The sequence below is a fragment of the Triturus cristatus genome, chromosome 7 (assembly GCF_964204655.1).
Source record: "Triturus cristatus chromosome 7, aTriCri1.1, whole genome shotgun sequence".
NCBI classification, from domain to species: Eukaryota; Metazoa; Chordata; class Amphibia; order Caudata; family Salamandridae; genus Triturus; species Triturus cristatus.
The window spans coordinates 812,906,067-812,925,388 of record NC_140590.1 but is presented as its reverse complement, the minus strand read 5'-3'; the positions used below and the strand labels follow the sequence as shown (position 1 = coordinate 812,925,388).

Below are 19,322 nucleotides of genomic sequence, written 5' to 3'. Positions count from 1 at the left end.
GGGCAATATAACCCGTGCGAAGACAAGTGTGGCATGACATATTCACGGGGTGGTGTTACAGTGCACATGGGCTAGAGAGTGTCATAGCATATGCACTAGCTAGTGGAATACAACACAGAGGTGTGTGGCACTCAGCAGGCAATGGTGGGTGTAACACAGCATTGGGCTCTGCCAGGAGAGCGCTGTGACTCTCAAGTGATGTTCGTCCCCTTTCCAGAGAGTAAAATAAAAAGTATTACACATCCGGCAGTGGATGTGTGTTTTATTAACCGTGAGGGAGGTTTCTTACATAGTTTTGGTCGAATTTTTGTCGAATCCCCTTTGAATGGCTTGGTGTGCATGTGTATTAAATGTGCCCGTCAATAGCTACCCATGTTTGTATAAATAAACGACAAGGGTGTCTACCGGGATTAGGCACGGTAGGGCATCAGACATGTCAGAGCTTCACTAGTGGTGTAAATACATTCCACGTGGATTCATTGTATGCATAGTCGCCTTTTAATGAATAACACGCAAATCGTCATGGTGATAGGTACGTACGGTTTGTCCAGCATGTCCTAGGTGTGTCTATAAATATATATTTTTTTAAAATAATAAAAAACAGTGGCCGGCCCTGGGGATTGGGGTAAAAAAAATATAATTAGGAGACAGTCCATGGGGGATGGGGTCATCAGGGCCAATAAATTAGAATAAGAAGGGGAACCACACAGCCCCCCTTCTTAAAAAATTAAAATAAATAAAAGACTGGCATCGTGCCGGAGGCCACGCCCCCTCCTTGCAGCACTCTGTAAACGCGCCCCCTGGCGAGTTGTAAGTTGAGGAATTAATTCCTCTTCAATACTGAGGGTCCCTAAGGGCCAACTAGCCCAACAGGCATCTCCAGTATGCACCAGGGAGCTGCGCTGCAGACAGGTGTTCTGAGGCCAAGCCCCTTTTTTTTTACACCTTAGGATTCAAGGGGACTTAATCTCTCAACTTAGAAAAGCCAGAGGGCGCGTTTACACAGTGGTGAAGGGAGGGGACGGGGCCTGAGGAGACATGTGCAAACACGCACTATGGCACGTTTTAAATTGGGGATATAATTTTCCTTCAATACTCAGGGCCCCTGGGGGCTAACTAGCCCACCAAGTGCTTCCAGTAAGTGCCACTGAGCTGCATTGCAGAGAGGTGGTCCAGGCCGTGCCACTTTTTACACATCTCTGCAACGCAGCTCTGTGGCACTTACTGGAGGTACCTAGTGGGCTAGTTGGACCCTAGGGACCCTCAGGATTAAAATGAACTTAATCTCCCAACTAAAAACGGACACAGGGCGTGTTTACACAGTGGTGAAGGGAGGGGACGGGGCCTGAGTTAACGTGTGCAAAAACGCCCTGTGGCCTGTTTTAAGAGGTAGTTTTAATCCCCCTGCCCTATTATATACTAGGGGTTTACAGAGGAGGTCATGCTAATCACAGGGGGACCCCAACGCATAATGTTCCCTAGTGTATGTAGGTGTTTTCACTGCATTCTAAGTGTCTTTTAACATAGCACTGGCTCTAGGACTGGTTAGTCAGACTCAGTTACCACCAGTATCCGTCTGAAAAAGTTGAGGGTACAGGATGATTTTGCAACAAGGCTTCTTTCTGCTCTTCTTTTTGTTCTTTCTGCACGTTATCCTTCTTCCTGCACTTTTCTTCGTCTTTGAGGACTTCTGTTGCTTCTTTCTGCACTTCTTTTTTTTCTTTCTGTGCATTTTTTCTTCTTTCTTCACATGTCCTATCTCTGTAGGCATAGTTAGAAATAATTTTGCAATCAGTCCTTAGCACACGTCCTTTTCTATCAAACATCAAGTTATCTCGTGTTTACACAATGACAGTACAAATCAGTAGGCAAAAGAAATAGATTAGTCTCCTCTTATGGGTGGTTCTTTATTCGTTAGGTGTCTTCCGTGCGATACACAACATCCAGCCGACACGTGTTTCGTCGCAACAGGGGAAAATTAGTCCCGCGACTTTTTCAAGGCTGTGTTACAAAAGAAATTGAGAACCTATATAGTACATAACTTGAAAACATGTACTTAATGGCAATGCCAAAGCAACTTGGTGGTGAGACTCAAGAACCGACTATCAACGGGTGAGCAAGTAGTCCATTGCAAAAAACACTAAGCATTGAAAAGTTTAACATTTCTTAATTAAAGAAATCTTAGTATAAACATAACCTATATATGATTCTAATAGGAAGGAGAGAGCTGGAGAAACGTGCTGAAGTGGGGAAATACGCTAAAAACCAAAGCTAATCATAATTTAGAGTGGCAAAACCCACGTGAACAGTTTTGTGGTGTGATGTGGCTAGGTTCAATTCCATGTGTTTAAAAACCAGACGTAGTGCGTCTATATGTGTGGTCATGCGATGATATTTTGTGTGCCATATATCAGTGAAGACAAACGTGAACGTGAAATTGGGAGTCATCCGGTCATAGCTACCTATTCTTTGTTTGGTAAGTATTTCTGAAAAAATGATAAATATAACCTTATTTAGTTCTCGTAAAAGGGACTCAGAAAATCCAGGACCGAAAATAAACATGGGCAGTGTTTGTTAAAGTAAAAACACCTACTTATTAAGTGGTGATAATTCCAAACCACCTATGGTTTCAGTAGTGGTGGCATCAAATTCTTCCTCAGTATTTGTTCAATGGTCAGGTTCAATACAGTTATATTTCCAGTACTGTGAAAAATAAGTTAAATGAGTTAATTAACCTATATCATATGCTGCATACTGATTCTAACGTCGTTGTGCGGTGTGTTATATTAAACGCTAAAGGCTGAGCTTGAATTCAAAACTCAGTCCTTGTATATGGATATGAATACTAAAATAAATATTAAAAAACCGAAATACGGCTGGTCTCAAAAGTGACAAAACGTCTTTCACGTATAGTGGCTATGGGGTTATTAAGCGCAAAAGTAGGCGCCGGCTCATAATGAAAAGAAAAGCCATCATTGGCCAATTAATCAGTTATCGGAATGTATTCTTAAAGACTTAATCGTCCTGTTACGAAAATGGTGTTGGACGTCAAGAAATGATTGCGTATATCCCCATGTGAAGGGCGTTGATGCGGAGTGTAAGCAAGCCCTGGTCAGTATCTGTCCCCAAACTAAAGTGTACCTGATTGTATTTAAAAATAGCGCAAGCCCCCAATTAGTGCTTAAAAGGCTCTATTGGTACATCCTGACATTATTCGTGTCATGACCTGAAACCCGACCTGAGTGCGGGATGAGGTTTCTACACTGTCTTCTCAGCTCACTGGGTAAATATTCCTAGTAAACTTAAACGCCTGAGGGACGTATGCTACGCTTACCTTATTAGACTGAAAAACGAGCCGGAATAGTGCCCGTCACTGGTTTCCCGTTCGAAGTGTTCGCATGCGAGTGGCTTACCTGGTGATTATGTTTCCGGTTTCGAAACGTGAAGCGTGATCACGTGACTAGTTTCATTACGTGCCTCTTCTCATGCAGTGAATGGAAAAGGGACTCAGGTGAAATGGCTAATACTTCGGCCATTTTAAAGCTATGCTTTGTATCCTAGTATTAATGCTAATATCTATATTATAGATCTCTCCAGCTATTAGAAACAGTACAAGATAATCGGATTTCTAGAATGAAACAAATGATTCAAACAGTGTAAAAAATAAAACTTATTGTAAAACATCTATACCATGAATATCCATGGGTTAATTAACATCATGTGTTCCACAACTGTGATTAGACAGAAACGTTGCAAATTGGAAAAAACATTCAATTCTAACATAATGTATACATCAGCATATGAATAGATACGTATATCATATGACATTTTCGTTTGAGTTTTAGTACTGATCACACCCGTGTGTAGTAGTGATGTGGGTAGAATAACCCAATGACATGTTGTATGGTGAATCATGGCAAAAGGGAACTGTGAATAGGTCTGTGTATACGGTGACTAGAATCTAAGTACTAGGGGTCTTACCTTCCTAGGAAGTAGTGTAGTTCATGGTCAATGTTAAGACCATGTTCCACACTACGCATTTTTAAAATCCATTGAGCCTCTCTTTGCCTCAATGTCAGTTCTCTGTTTCCTCCTCTGGGACTAATTGGGACATGTTCTATTCCATAGAATTTGAATGTACGATTACCTGTTTGTGCATGACAAGTAGACATGTGCGCTGCTAGTGGGTATCTCATGTCTACCTGTTTGATTGCTCTAGTATGTTCCCCTATGCGGTCCCGCAAGGGTCTGATTGTGCTACCAATGTAGTATTTATCACATTTGCATTGTATTATATATACTACAAATTTGGTTAGACAGTTAATGTTAGAGTTTATTTTGTATTTCCTTCCCCCTGGTCCCAAAAATTCAGTCTTACGATCGTCAGCCCATTTGCACGAGCTACAATGACCGCATGTGTAAAAGCCACATGAATATTGGCTAAACCAATTAGTTGTGGTGATTGTTTTTGGATAGCTAGGACTCAGTAGGTTCCTCAGTGAGACCCCCCTCCTGTATGTTATAGTAGGTTTGTCTGCAATGAACTCCCTAAGGGTATTGTCTGCCTTTAGTAAGTGCCAGTGTCTGTTGGTCACGGCTGAACTAGACAAACATGACATCAAGAACACGGCCTCCCGTATGAAGAAGGATACCCATGTATTTACACTGTACCAAAGGTACACAAGAACCTTCCATTCCCACCAGGTAGACCCATAATATCGGGGATAGGTGGTCCGACAGAAAGGATATCTGAATACGTAGACATCTTTCTGAAGCCTTTAGTAACCAACTTAGCTTCATATATAAGGGACACTAAACACATTCTGAGTACCTTAGCTGACCTAAACTGGGAAGATAACATGACTATGGTCACACTGGATGTAACCGCTCTGTACACCAGTATAAAAAGAGATATTGGCATTAGAGCAGTCAAAAGGATGTTGAACAGAAGGGTTGCTAGCTCCTGGAACCATACAGAAATGCTCATTGAGATGATAGAACTAATTTTGGACAACAATGTGTTTCTCTTCAAACAACAATGGTTTAGACAAACACAGGGAGTAGCGATGGGCTCCAGATTTTCTCCCTCGTATGCCAACCTCTTTATGGGTTGGTTCGAGGAGACGAGAATCTGGGGCCCATTGGGTGCTGAATATAACGACTATTTTATTTTGGGGTCGTTATATTGATGATTGTATCATGATCTGGACAGGGACGAATACCAAACTCTTAAGTTTTTTTGAATTTCTTAACAACAACGATTGCAATATAAGATTCACAATGGAACACAGCAAAACACACATATCATTTCTAGACGTGGAACTATATATATACAACAGCAAAATTGAGAGTAGACTGTACCGCAAGGCAACAGCTTGCAACTCTCTGTTGCATGCTAGCAGTGCACATCCCTATCACCAAATTCGTTCTATCCCATTTGGAGAATTAACCAGAACCAGACGTAATTGTAGTAGGGATGATGAATTTCATACACAGAAGAAAGGAATATTGACAAGGTTCAAAAGAAGGGGCTACAGTAAACCCTTACTTAAGAAAGCGGAGGAAAGAATAGATAATATGACCCAACTCGAAACATTGAAAGAAAAACCCAAACAGGATGATAATGATCAAAAAATCAGATTGATTACCGGTTACAACAACTGGTCGGTAGTTTTAAAAAGGAGCCTCAACAGACACTGGCACTTACTAAAGGCAGACAATACCCTTAGGGAGTTCATTGCAGACAAACCTACTATAACATACAGGAGGGGGGTCTCACTGAGGAACCTACTGAGTCCTAGCTATCCAAAAACAATCACCACAACTAATTGGTTTAGCCAATATTCATGTGGCTTTTACACATGCGGTCATTGTAGCTCGTGCAAATGGGCTGACGATCGTAAGACTGAATTTTTGGGACCAGGGGGAAGGAAATACAAAATAAACTCTAACATTAACTGTCTAACCAAATTTGTAGTATATATAATACAATGCAAATGTGATAAATACTACATTGGTAGCACAATCAGACCCTTGCGGGACCGCATAGGGGAACATACTAGAGCAATCAAACAGGTAGACATGAGATACCCACTAGCAGCGCACATGTCTACTTGTCATGCACAAACAGGTAATCGTACATTCAAATTCTATGGAATAGAACATGTCCCAATTAGTCCCAGAGGAGGAAACAGAGAACTGACATTGAGGCAAAGAGAGGCTCAATGGATTTTAAAAATGCGTAGTGTGGAACACGGTCTTAACATTGACCATGAACTACACTACTTCCTAGGAAGGTAAGACCCCTAGTACTTAGATTCTAGTCACCGTATACACAGACCTATTCACAGTTCCCTTTTGCCATGATTCACCATACAACATGTCATTGGGTTATTCTACCCACATCACTACTACACACGGGTGTGATCAGTACTAAAACTCAAACGAAAATGTCATATGATATACGTATCTATTCATATGCTGATGTATACATTATGTTAGAATTGAATGTTTTTTCCAATTTGCAACGTTTGTCTAATCACAGTTGTGGAACACATGAGGTTAATTAACCCATGGATATTCATGGTATAGATGTTTTACAATACGTTTTATTTTTTACACTGTTTGAATCATTTGTTTCATTCTAGAAATCCGATTATCTTGTACTGTTTCTAATAGCTGGAGAGATCTATAATATAGATATTAGCATTAATACTAGGATACAAAGCATAGCTTTAAAATGGCCGAAGTATTAGCCATTTCACCTGAGTCCCTTTTCCATTCACTGCATGAGAAGAGGCACGCAATGAAACTAGTCACGTGATCACGCTTCACGTTTCGAAACCGGAAACATAATCACCAGGTAAGCCACTCGCATGCGAACACTTCGAACGGGAAACCAGTGACGGGCACTATTCCGGCTCGTTTTTCAGTCTAATAAGGTAAGCGTAGCATACGTCCCTCAGGCGTTTAAGTTTACTAGGAATATTTACCCAGTGAGCTGAGAAGACAGTGTAGAAACCTCATCCCGCACTCAGGTCGGGTTTCAGGTCATGACACGAATAATGTCAGGATGTACCAATAGAGCCTTTTAAGCACTAATTGGGGGCTTGCGCTATTTTTAAATACAATCAGGTACACTTTAGTTTGGGGACAGATACTGACCAGGGCTTGCTTACACTCCGCATCAACGCCCTTCACATGGGGATATACGCAATCATTTCTTGACGTCCAACACCATTTTCGTAACAGGACGATTAAGTCTTTAAGAATACATTCCGATAACTGATTAATTGGCCAATGATGGCCTTTCTTTTCATTATGAGCCGGCGCCTACTTTTGCGCTTAATAACCCCATAGCCACTATACGTGAAAGACGTTTTGTCACTTTTGAGACCAGCCGTATTTCGGTTTTTTAATATTTATTTTAGTATTCATATCCATATACAAGGACTGAGTTTTGAATTCAAGCTCAGCCTTTAGCGTTTAATATAACACACCGCACAACGACGTTAGAATCAGTATGCAGCATATGATATAGGTTAATTAACTCATTTAACTTATTTTTCACAGTACTGGAAATATAACTGTATTGAACCTGACCATTGAACAAATACTGAGGAAGAATTTGATGCCACCACTACTGAAACCATAGGTGGTTTGGAATTATCACCACTTAATAAGTAGGTGTTTTTACTTTAACAAACACTGCCCATGTTTATTTTCGGTCCTGGATTTTCTGAGTCCCTTTTACGAGAACTAAATAAGGTTATATTTATCATTTTTTCAGAAATACTTACCAAACAAAGATTAGGTAGCTATGACCGGATGACTCCCAATTTCACGTTCACGTTTGTCTTCACTGATATATGGCACACAAAATATCATCGCATGACCACACATATAGACGCACTACGTCTGGTTTTTAAACACATGGAATTGAACCTAGCCACATCACACCACAAAACTGTTCACGTGGGTTTTGCCACTCTAAATTATGATTAGCTTTGGTTTTTAGCGTATTTCCCCACTTCAGCACGTTTCTCCAGCTCTCTCCTTCCTATTAGAATCATATATAGGTTATGTTTATACTAAGATTTCTTTAATTAAGAAATGTTAAACTTTTCAATGCTTAGTGTTTTTTGCAATGGACTACTTGCTCACCCGTTGATTGTCGGTTCTTGAGTCTCACCACCAAGTTGCTTTGGCATTGCCATTAAGTACATGTTTTCAAGTTATGTACTATATAGGTTCTCAATTTCTTTTGTAACACAGCCTTGAAAAAGTCGCGGGACTAATTTTCCCCTGTTGCGACGAAACACGTGTCGGCTGGATGTTGTGTATCGCACGGAAGACACCTAACGAATAAAGAACCACCCATAAGAGGAGACTAATCTATTTCTTTTGCCTACTGATTTGTACTGTCATTGTGTAAACACGAGATAACTTGATGTTTGATAGAAAAGGACGTGTGCTAAGGACTGATTGCAAAACTGTTTAGAGCTAAGGCTCTCTTTTCTGGGAAGTCGGGCGGTACTTCCCACCTTCTAGCACCGTCATATTACTTAAGCAAATAGATAACATATGTGAAGTTTCCCTGTGGCGCCGTTACCTAAACCTAAAACCCCAGTAACAGTTTCATAGTTAGAAATAAGCATTTAAAAAACCTTTGAAATTCACAGAAAAAACCATAGGTTTCAGGCACGTAATAGTTAGGAATTAGCATTTAAAAAACCTCAGAAATTCACTGAAAAAACCATAGGTTTCAGGGGTGTTATAGTTAGCTGGACTTTTCACTTGTATAAAACCATTGAAATTCCCCCGTTATAGTTAGTGCAGCTAACTATAACTCGCGCGCCCGCAATGCACTGCTGATGACGTCACATATTACATCACTCATGACATGGTCAGTGACATCACTGATGACATCACTGATGACATCATCCTTGTGATAGAGTGGCAGACCTCCTCTCACCCTAATATAACCTTTGATACACACATTTAAAAATAGAGACTAAACTTTTCAAAACAATGGACATACCAATACCAGTTACAACAACCTCTTCAGTAATTCTAAGATCCACATACACATCCACTCATTCACCAACAGTCCTATACAGTCACTCATACATGTATTCACTCATCATATGTACTCATACACCTATACATCCTGTTACACAATGCCACTCATCCATAGAGTTACTCACACACATAGTCACTCATGCTAATAAAGAATCAAACATACATTTATTTGCATATACAGTTATACACACACAACCACACTTACTTCCACGGAAACTTACACATACTTAGTCTTTTAAACAATCACTTATAGAAACACATACTTATTCATACAGGAACTCTTTCAATCTCTCACTCTCACATATACTCACTTATATACACCAATAGTTACATATACTAGTTTAAAACATATGTAGTTACTCATAAAGACACTTTTGAGACAGTCATTCACTCACTAACACACCCATACACACACTCATCCACCCATACAGTCCTGCACACATGCTGTCTTCAACACATACAAAGAGTGAGTCACTCATTCATGCACCTATGCACTACGTAATACCCCCCACCGAACCATGCAGACACTCAGACTGATACTCAAAAAACCAACTAATAACCTATATAGACACTCATGTAGCTACTCACCAACCCATGCAGCCACTTGTACACAAAGTGAGAGACTGATACAGATATTTACATATTTAAACATTACTCACTAAGCCATGTATTCACTATGATACACTTAATCAGTCACACAATCAATTTTTCAAAAATAAATCATCCATTTAGACACTTATATACCCATTTATTCTTCCATCGACCTTGAGATATACATATATAAAACATATTTAATTTTCAGAAAAACACACATTCACTGGATGATGTCATGAATGATGTCATTTGAGATGTCATCAGTGATGTCATGAGTGATGTCACTGACCATGTCATGAGTGATGTAATATGTGACGTCATCAGCAGTGCATTGCGGGCGCGCGAGTTATAGTTAGCTGAACTAACTATAACACCCCTGAAACCTATGGTTTTTTCAGTGAATATATATATATATATATATATATATATATATATATATATACACACATACATACACACACATACACCCACACACGTACATATATAGGTCTTCAAGGTATGTAGATGTGGATTTTAGAGTAGTCAGTCGATACTTACCCCTATATTTATTTATTTTCATGATGTTTTATTAGTCAATATTATGGGCATTACTCGATATTGTTACATACATCTGAGAGGCCAGTACTAGTAATTCTGGAATGTGTGGAAACTATTGCGATCATCTCTTTAGTGGTCATTACCACAACAATTGTCAAAATCATTAGTAGCTCTGGACTATTTTAATTTTTCAGAAGTAGCTCTTGTTACATAAACATTTAGAGATCCCTCCATACCCTTCGATGGCTCCCATACGTCTCACTCGTCTCAGTAGCAGATGCTTAAAGTGCAAACAACTAAAGTTCAGAGATCCCATTTTAAACCCTTGAGCTTCATTACCATCTACCTGAAGGTGCTCGCCCTGGTAATGGACCCATCACTTGATGTCCTTACATCACTTGTGGCCTCGAGCCTGTTCTCATACACCGTGGCATCACCATCCTAGTGGAAGGAATAAGTGAATTAATAAAATTTAAGCCTTGGATTTCGGTGCAAGGGCATGGGTGTAGTTTGACCTACGGATTGTAGTGAAAGCCATCAGTTTGACACATTCCCTTCCCCACCACCCCTCCATGTACAAGAATGAACGAGCTATGGTAGTATTAAACAGCCTTTTGCTTCTGTGTCTCCTCTGACCTGCTCAGCTCAGTGATAATAGGTGCACACGGCAAGATGAGAAGCTCAGAAATGTTCTCATTCACAGCCCAAACCAGGGATCATCTGACACCACCAGAAATTCCCTCAGCTCCCAAATGAACACAGTGCATGCGCAAGTCAGTTCGACTGTGGCTGACTGCACGGGTGAGGTTGTAGCTGAATGTATGTACAATGTAAATAGACTCCCAGGAGCCGACCTTTTGGTTTCTTCCACATGATCAGTCTCTGGCTGTGATTCAATGTACCTTCATTCAGTCAGGCACGTGAGTCACAAGTGAATGACTATGGCACAGAATAAGGGGACACATTTCATATACATTAGAGAAGCATTTTTTGGAAAGCCATAGGTTTGTTAAAATGTACAATGAAAAATATTTTTTGTGTTTGATCCAATATGCAAATGGCGAGTTAACATGATTCTAGTTGGACCAAGTTTAGTATGATGGAAGGAAGTGTTGATTATAAGGATTCCTGGATAATATGAAAGCTGCTTGTCATTCACTCTTGTATTTATCCCCTACTATCTTGTCCCCCTGCGCACCTTGTCTCCTCTCAAGCTCTGCGGAGTTAAAAGAGCTGATGTAATCGATTATTCCTACAGTTATGAACACAAAACTTTCAATTAACTTTCTAGTGTTCCTGATATGTTGGAACATCCAAGGTCTTTCTGCTGTAATTCCTCTGTGTAGACAGTTACTATTCATTTGTGTGAAATGATTTTGTTCGAACATCTTTGGATGGCAGTAGCACTGAAGATACTGGGTGTTATCGTACAATGGGATAGTGCTTATGTCATGGTACTGATGTTAAATCTTCTGATTTGTTAGAGACTAGTTACTTTCGATCATGTCATGATGAATCTGTTTTAGCTAATTTAATATGTAAGAATTGTATAGAAGAAACCCTTGTTTCTGGGGGTTTGAGACAGATTGTTGAGAATATGTTCCTACTCTATTAGGAATGCTGTCTGACCGTTTTCTGGTCTTGATCTTTCTGTTCGTTTGGGACTTAGAAGGATTCCTGATTTTGACTACTCCAATAACTCTGCATTGGAGCCTCTATGGCATTTGGTTGAGATTTCTGCAATTCTACAATTTAACTGTTTTCCTTGATCTATAACTCAATCATCAAGTGGTCCCATTTACGCATTTACTACGCTGCTGAATTGATGTCCAGGAGGGTGCCTTTTGTGCGATTATTTTCATTGGGAAAACCATTTGAGGTAAAGTTATGGTGGTTTTAAACATTGGGGTACGGTTTTTGCTACCCCAAAGTGCTGGTAGAGGAGTACAGGATGGTTACATAATAGAGAGCGCCTTCTTGGCCAGGGATCCCCAAAGGGTATTCTGAAGCTCTTAATGCCCATTCTAAGGGAATAGCTGATTTTCTGGAACTCCACCAGTGGTTCCTGATACCAGAGCTTTCCCAGGAGGTCAGAATTGCAGTGCATTCCTAAACAATTTGTAGTGAAATTATGAAAGGGGTGATCTGATTAATATATGGTGTGGAGATTTGAAAGTGAGGTGAAGTAGAAGTTTGTGAAATAGATTGCATATCCAAAATCTCAGAGAAAGCATAGCAATGTGGATTGTAGAATCAGTTGGTGGATCCATTACTTTACTGTTGAATCAAGATTTGTGAATTTATTTGGTTCAATTTTAGTTGATTTGGTTATCGGATTTGTCAAAATCCGATATCGATATATTGTGGTTTTACTTGCCTGCATGAAGTAGTTTGTAATGGGAGGTGTCACATAGATGGGGGTTTCTAAATTAATGCGTTTCTCCTTTTTCAGGTTGGTGTATCCGTGCTCCTAAGTGCACATGAATAAGCACATTAACAGGGGTGGATGACAGCCGGAAAGTTAGGGGGGGGGGGGGGGCATCTATCTAGTGTGAACTTTGATTTTAAAACCATACTGTGAAAGGTGCGGTCTTGTTCTCATTATTAATCGTGAAAATGTGACTGGTGTTACTTTGACTTGTAATCTTCCTTCTTATTTAAAATTGAGCCCACACGCGTTTTGCAATTGTTTTTCACATTCACAGTGAAATTGTGCTGTGATTGGTTAGTCAACTAGAAAGCCACACTGGGATTGGTGAGATATCACGACAAAGCAGTGTTGTCATTGGTTGGTTGCTGGCAGAGCTACATTGTGATAGGTTGACCTTTCACAGAGCTAAGTTGAGATTGGCTGTTAGTTAATTTGTGTGAAGTCCAAGATATTTGTTGTACATTTTACTGAGGCTCAGAAAACATAGGCTGGGGGAATGCCTGCATATGAAATTATGATGGACATTGGGTTTTATTCCTGTACCTCGCTCTCTGAATGGCATGAATATAATGCACCTGACAAAGTCTTACATTTTCCTTTAGAGGGTACCTTTAACATTAGATAGCTGGATTTCCTTACACAAACCATGAATGACAAAACTAGTGCCTCAAAAGGTGTAGGTCTGGGCATCAATGGGGTAAACTATTGAATGGCTACGGAGGAGAGAAAAAAAAACTAAAAACACACAAAGCAACTGAAGGGTTCTTTTATACTGTGGCTGGAGATCAAGTGAGATCAACAAGAAAAAAAGCTGGAGGGAGGATTTGGTAGAAGGGGTAAGAGCTCATTCTACCATAGTCAAAGAAACAAATGATCAAAATGAGACCAATGAAGGGGAGAAGTATGGCAATGATTCTGAGAAGGATAATTTTCGTAATGATCTTTTGAATTCCAGACCTTCTTAGCATACAGCTAGAGCAATGGGAAGAATTAGTTCTGGGGCTGGACCCGGACATGGGAGAGGGAGGAGATTGCACTACAGTGCAAGCTCCTATGGTAATGGTAGCAAGTGCACCAACTGAAAAGCCAATGACAGCCAAACCTAGTACCAGTAGAGATACCCATTCTGTTGCTCTGGTTCAAATCAATCCCCTTGCTAGAACAATAGTGGTCGAAGAGCCTCCTAAAACTTAATATTGGCATTTTGAAGATCAAATTTAGGTGAAATGTTAAGGGAAACTGATTTAAACAAGCTATTGACACAATGCAGGTGAAATTAGATTTTTGATTAAAGAAGCAGATATTTGATTAAATGAATCACAATAAACTAGAGGTGGACAGCAGTAAAAAGAAAAATGAAGCAAATAGTTTTGACTCGATGAAATTAAAGAAATGGGGTTGATCACTTATAGATCCCACAATAAAGATTCACATTGAAAAAAAAAATGGCTTAGCCTGAAAAAATACTAGAAAAGGTGAAAGAAAGTGACGGTGAGTATAAAGTAAGTGAAGGAAATTGAAGGTAGAGCAAGGGATACATCAAGTGATTCAGAAGCTGGGACAGGAATGGTTTTAGAATTTCCTTTAAGGGAAGTGCATGGAGGAAATCTTATGTATGTGCCATGGACAAAGGCTGGTCTTTATGATTTTACTACAAATTTTCTAAAATTGCGAGAGGAACCAGAGAAGTGACACTAAGAAGTGCATTGGTTTATATATATTTCAGGTGTTGTGGAATGATCCTAGCGAATTGTGGGCAGACTGTAAGGCAGTATTAGCATGGCCAACTGAGGAAACCGCTAGGGTTGCTCCTAATAATGCTCCGTCTGAGTAAGTAGCTAACAAGTACAAACAGGCAATTGAGCATTTGAATAAAAGAATGCCTGAAAAGGATGTAAGTTAGGGAAACATTTTGAGAATTTCAATGGAACTAAAAGAGTCAGTTTATGCTTTTTATGAGAGGCTAATACACATTTTCAAGAAACATAATGGAGTGGACAATCCCGGGAAAGATGGGGTCAGTAGTTTTGCCTCTGCTTTTATAATGGATTTGCACCCAGAGCTTAGTAATCATATACAACAGAGTGAATTATGCTGGCAGACGAAAGTATAGATAAACTCCTGAAGCTGGTGAATTAGAGTAGTGATTACTTTGCTGGAAAGCAGAAAGATTAAAGAAAATTTGATGATTGCTCAAACAAAACTTTGAGAGGGGATTCCGGATCCCAATGGATTCAAATAAGAATTATGTTCAGCCTTTAGTGAATGAAATGAATAGGACAAATAAAAACGCAAAGTGCACAAATAGGAGTGATGCAAATGCAAAGTTGAAGAAGAAGAATGATCATTAATGTAGGGGTGAATACTGAAATGGAGAAAAAAAAAGAAAGGGAAAAAAACACCACTGCTCGTCACTTCTATGTGAATATTGGGCACTAGAAAATCAAGCGTCTCCAGAATCCAAATTAGTTCATTGTGATGCTGTTCCTCAAATGCAGATAAATGATGGTCCCAAATTCTGTGTATGGTGTACATAATCAGAGACCATTTCAAATGCGGATGCCTTCAGCATCACTGATTCAATTCACAATGACTGTGCCTGAGGAGGGAGGGGAGGACGAGGATTTACCAAGAATAGACCAAAGTGGCCCATAGGTTGATGTGGAAGTCAGTGACTGACTTGTTTCATTTTGAATAAACGTGGGGGCAACGTCTGCTACAGTTTGCTATGTAAAAGTCCCAAACCTACCACTCTCAGAAAGAGAAGCCTATGTTGTAGGGGTTAGTGACAACCAAATTGTTGATCAGGTTACAACAGCTTTCCCAGTCAAAATTGATCAGATGGAAAATAAACACAAGTTCCTTTTGTGCGATTCAAATCCTGTAAATCTGTTGGTCAGAGACTTGCTTTACAAGATGGATTGTGTAATCTATTCCACACTGGATGGTGTTGTGATTGAAACAAAATGAGTATTCAGTGTTCAAACTAAAAAAATCGCAAGAGCCTAGATAGAGGTCACTTGTTCTAGGTTGTAAGTAAAGGCCTTTCTTTGGATTTACGACATATGGCCAAAGATGAGGTATAGGAGTATTCTGGAAATGAGCGATTGTATTGATAAAAAGTGCTTAAACAGTTAAAAGAAAATTGAGATAGGATGCAATTTTCCATAGAATAAAGCAGTATAGACTTTCAAAGGAAAAAAGAGGAAAGGGTGATTGAGCTGGGAATCCTCTGGGAGGAACTGGTTAGTCTTTGTAATTCTCCTGTGATGGGTATAAAGAATCCAAGTGGAGAATTGTTCAGGGTCTGAGAAATATAAACCGAATTGTCATCCCATGTTTGGCGGTACAGAGTCCAGAAGTAATTTTGTTCCAAATCCCTTCAGATGCAGAACGATATACAGTCATTGACTTAAGCCAAGAATTCTACTCAGTCCCATCACATGAAAAAAAGTCAATTCCAATTTGTGTTTCAATTTCAAAATTAAGTTATCACAAAGTGTGGAATTCCAAAAAGGTGTACAGAAAGTACTTTGTCAACTCTTGAATAAAGATCGAGAAAATGTGAGGTTCCTATGTAACTCTGTCTTAGTGCAGTATATAGATCTGTAAGTTCCATACAAAAACCAAAGAGGACTGTAAAGTGGATACAATTAAATAATCTAGCGGACAATGGACATAAGGTCTCCCTAATAAATGCAGTACTGTACAGCGAATCTATTTTGAACATCATATCAAAAAGGATGTTACAAAAGTCTCAAATAATGCGCTGCTGCAATTCTAAAAATAATCCCACCAACCATCCAGACGTTCAGATGTTTCTTGCAATTGTTAGCTACTGTCTCAATGGATTCCAAACTTTCTCTATTGTGAAGCCTTCGGTAAGACGGATACAGTGACATGCAAGATCCAGTACCATTTGACAAAGCAGGTTCGGAGGCATTCAAAGAAGGTAGAGTGTGATGTGAACCAGCACTGGGAATGCCAGACTATAATTTGACTTACTTTCTGTTTTGTCATGAAAAAGGTGGATGTGCATTATCAATCTTTGTACAAAAGCATGGTGGGTTGAAGTGTCCAGTGACATATCTTTCAGCCATACTGGCTCTTGTAGCTGTAAGTCTTTCAGGATGTTTGAAATCAGTTGCAGCCGTTTGTGTTGCCACTGAAAAAAATTGAAGGAATAGAGATGGCTCATACCTTAATTATATATGCCCCTCACTCGGTTGAAAATTTGCTGACCTGAACAAGAACAAAGTAGGCTGACTCATGAGCAAGTCATTCTTGCAGTGGATAACATTTCTCTTAAGAGGTGCAACTCTTTGAAACCAGTAACACTGCTTCCTATTTCAGACGGACGCTGTGAAAGCAGGGAAAATTATGAAATTGATCATACTGATGACGAACCAGAACACAATTGTATATCAGTTACTGAGTTATGTACCAAGCCAAGGCCAGATATTAAAGAAACCCCTTGGGAAATGGCCGATTTGATATTTTTGTTGTTGATGGCTCTTGTTTAAGAAACTAATATGGAGAATTGAAAGTGGCCTATGCAGTACGTTCCAGTTCTGAGACCACAGAAGCAACTTTTCTGCCAACTGTAACCTCATCTCAGATGGCAGAATTAGTAGCCTTAACAAGAGCTTGCTGTCCATCAGAAGATGTAAATGTGACAAGTTATACAAACAGCCAGCATGGCTTTGTAGGGGTTCATGCCTTTGGTCAACTGTGGTCAAATAGGGACTATATGACATCTTATGGAGCTCCTATAAAAAAATAAATGGTTGTATAATGGATTTACTGAAAGTAACACAACTGACAAAAGAAATTGCAGTAGTCAAGTGTGTTGGCCATAAGGCTGGTAAAGACTAAGTTACACTTGGCAAAGTAAATGCAGACCAAATGGCAAAATACTATCGTATGATGACAGTAGTGCTAGAAAATGAAAACGATAAATCAAGAATAAGCAGTTTACAAAATAAGGAAAATGTTAATTCTTTCTTTATGAGTTCAATTCATTCTTCTTTGGGTGAATTGAGAGGCCTTCAGGGGGGAATTTCAGATGAGAAAGAAATAAGAATTGGTTACAAGAAAATTCATCAGGATTTGTATGTTAACACTGGGAATACGAATACTCTCCCATGTGCAATGTTGTACCCAATGGGTGAATATTTACATGGCCAGATACATGCAGGAAGCGATAGCATGATACTTGTATTCAGAATAATGGGAAAATATAGTATTTAGAAATGTTGCAGAGGACATTTGCTATGTGTCTGTTGTGTCGAAGAAACAATCAAGTTAAAAAGATAAAAATGAATCATATTGGCAAATCAGAAAGCCCGTTTACAAGAGACCAAGCAGACTTTGTGGAGATGCCCGCATACAATGGTTTAAAATACATCTTGGTCATTGCTTGTTTTCTAAATGGGTAGAGGCCTACCCCACCCAAACATCAGATAGTTGCCAAAGTTGTGCTGACGTAATTGATTCCAGATTTGGAATGCCAACTTCTATTGAGACAGATTATGGAACTCATTTTAAAAAGGAGGTTTGCAAATAATCTGCACAGCATTTTAGCCAATTCAATAGTTACATTTGTATCATCATCCTCAATCTTCAGGCGTGGTGGAGAGGGCTAACTCTGAAGAACAAAAAAGCCAAAATGTATGCTTCAACTGGCCTGACAAAAATACTCATTTATCACCCATGAGGTGACCATGGGAAGAGCAATGAGGCTTGCATATATTGCTTCAGCTGCTTTAGTATCAGTAAGTGATAACATTGTGCTAGATTACTGCAGAGGTCTGGCTGATCTGGTGAAATCGGACTTTCATCATGTGAACGTGGCAACAGGTGACAAACAACATCACCTGTCGAAATCTGAATCCTAGAGACAGGATAGTGGTCCAGAATCACATCAGGAAGAACTGCTTAGAAGAGCAGTGGTGCATAGCCCATCAGGTAATACGGATGACTATCACTATGATAAAGAGTGCTCGTGTGCCACAGTGAATCCATGCTGCGCATACGAAAAAAGTGAAAGCGGTAGAAGAAGTGGTAGAAATGACTGAATCACCCACCGAGCCACTAGGTCGAGCACAAAGTGAAGTTCAAAACCAAGCTCAAGTTCCCAGTGTGGACCCAGAGGATGGTGAGAATTTTGAAACTGATGGAGAAAGAAACAGACTCAAATGTCAGGGCAATGAAAGCTCTAAAGAAGAACTAGTAACTCCTAAAGTCCAATTTCAAAGCAAGGATCAGAGTGAAGAGCTGATACCATTTAAGTGCCAAAGGCATGAGTGGCAGCAATATATAGTAGTCTCTGATCCAAACAATAAGAATTTGCAGTTGAACATTTTGAACTAACATTTCTGGATGGCAGTGTCACAGATGGTGTGTTTTCAGAATGGGGTTGCGCATATGTGTTAAAGTAATTAAGTTAAAGAGTTGTACGATCAGGCCATAATGAATCTACTGTTTTAGCTAACTTATCATGCAAGAATTGCATACAAGAACTCAGATTCTGCGGGTGAGACTAAATTTAGGAAGATTGTTTTCTGTAATAACTCTGCAGTTGAGCCTTTATTTTTATTCAATGGATTTTGAGATTTCTGCAATAAAACAACTTTACTTGTTCCCTTGATCCACAACTCAATTAGTGAGTAGTCCTAGT

The 19,322-nt window shown here is 39.5% G+C and overlaps 1 protein-coding gene across 3 annotated transcripts in view; it reads right to left on the bottom strand.

The window, feature by feature from the left end:
• LOC146810628 (zona pellucida sperm-binding protein 4-like) overlaps positions 1-19,322 on the bottom strand; it is a 124,183-nt gene that overhangs the window by 32,171 nt on the left and 72,690 nt on the right. For all 3 annotated transcript variants that reach the window (XM_085614438.1, XM_085614437.1, XM_085614436.1), the window contains exon 6: positions 10,559-10,653. In XM_085614438.1, coding sequence (XP_085470564.1) covers positions 10,559-10,653 — 95 coding nt within the window. The remainder of the gene's footprint in view (positions 1-10,558; positions 10,654-19,322) is intronic.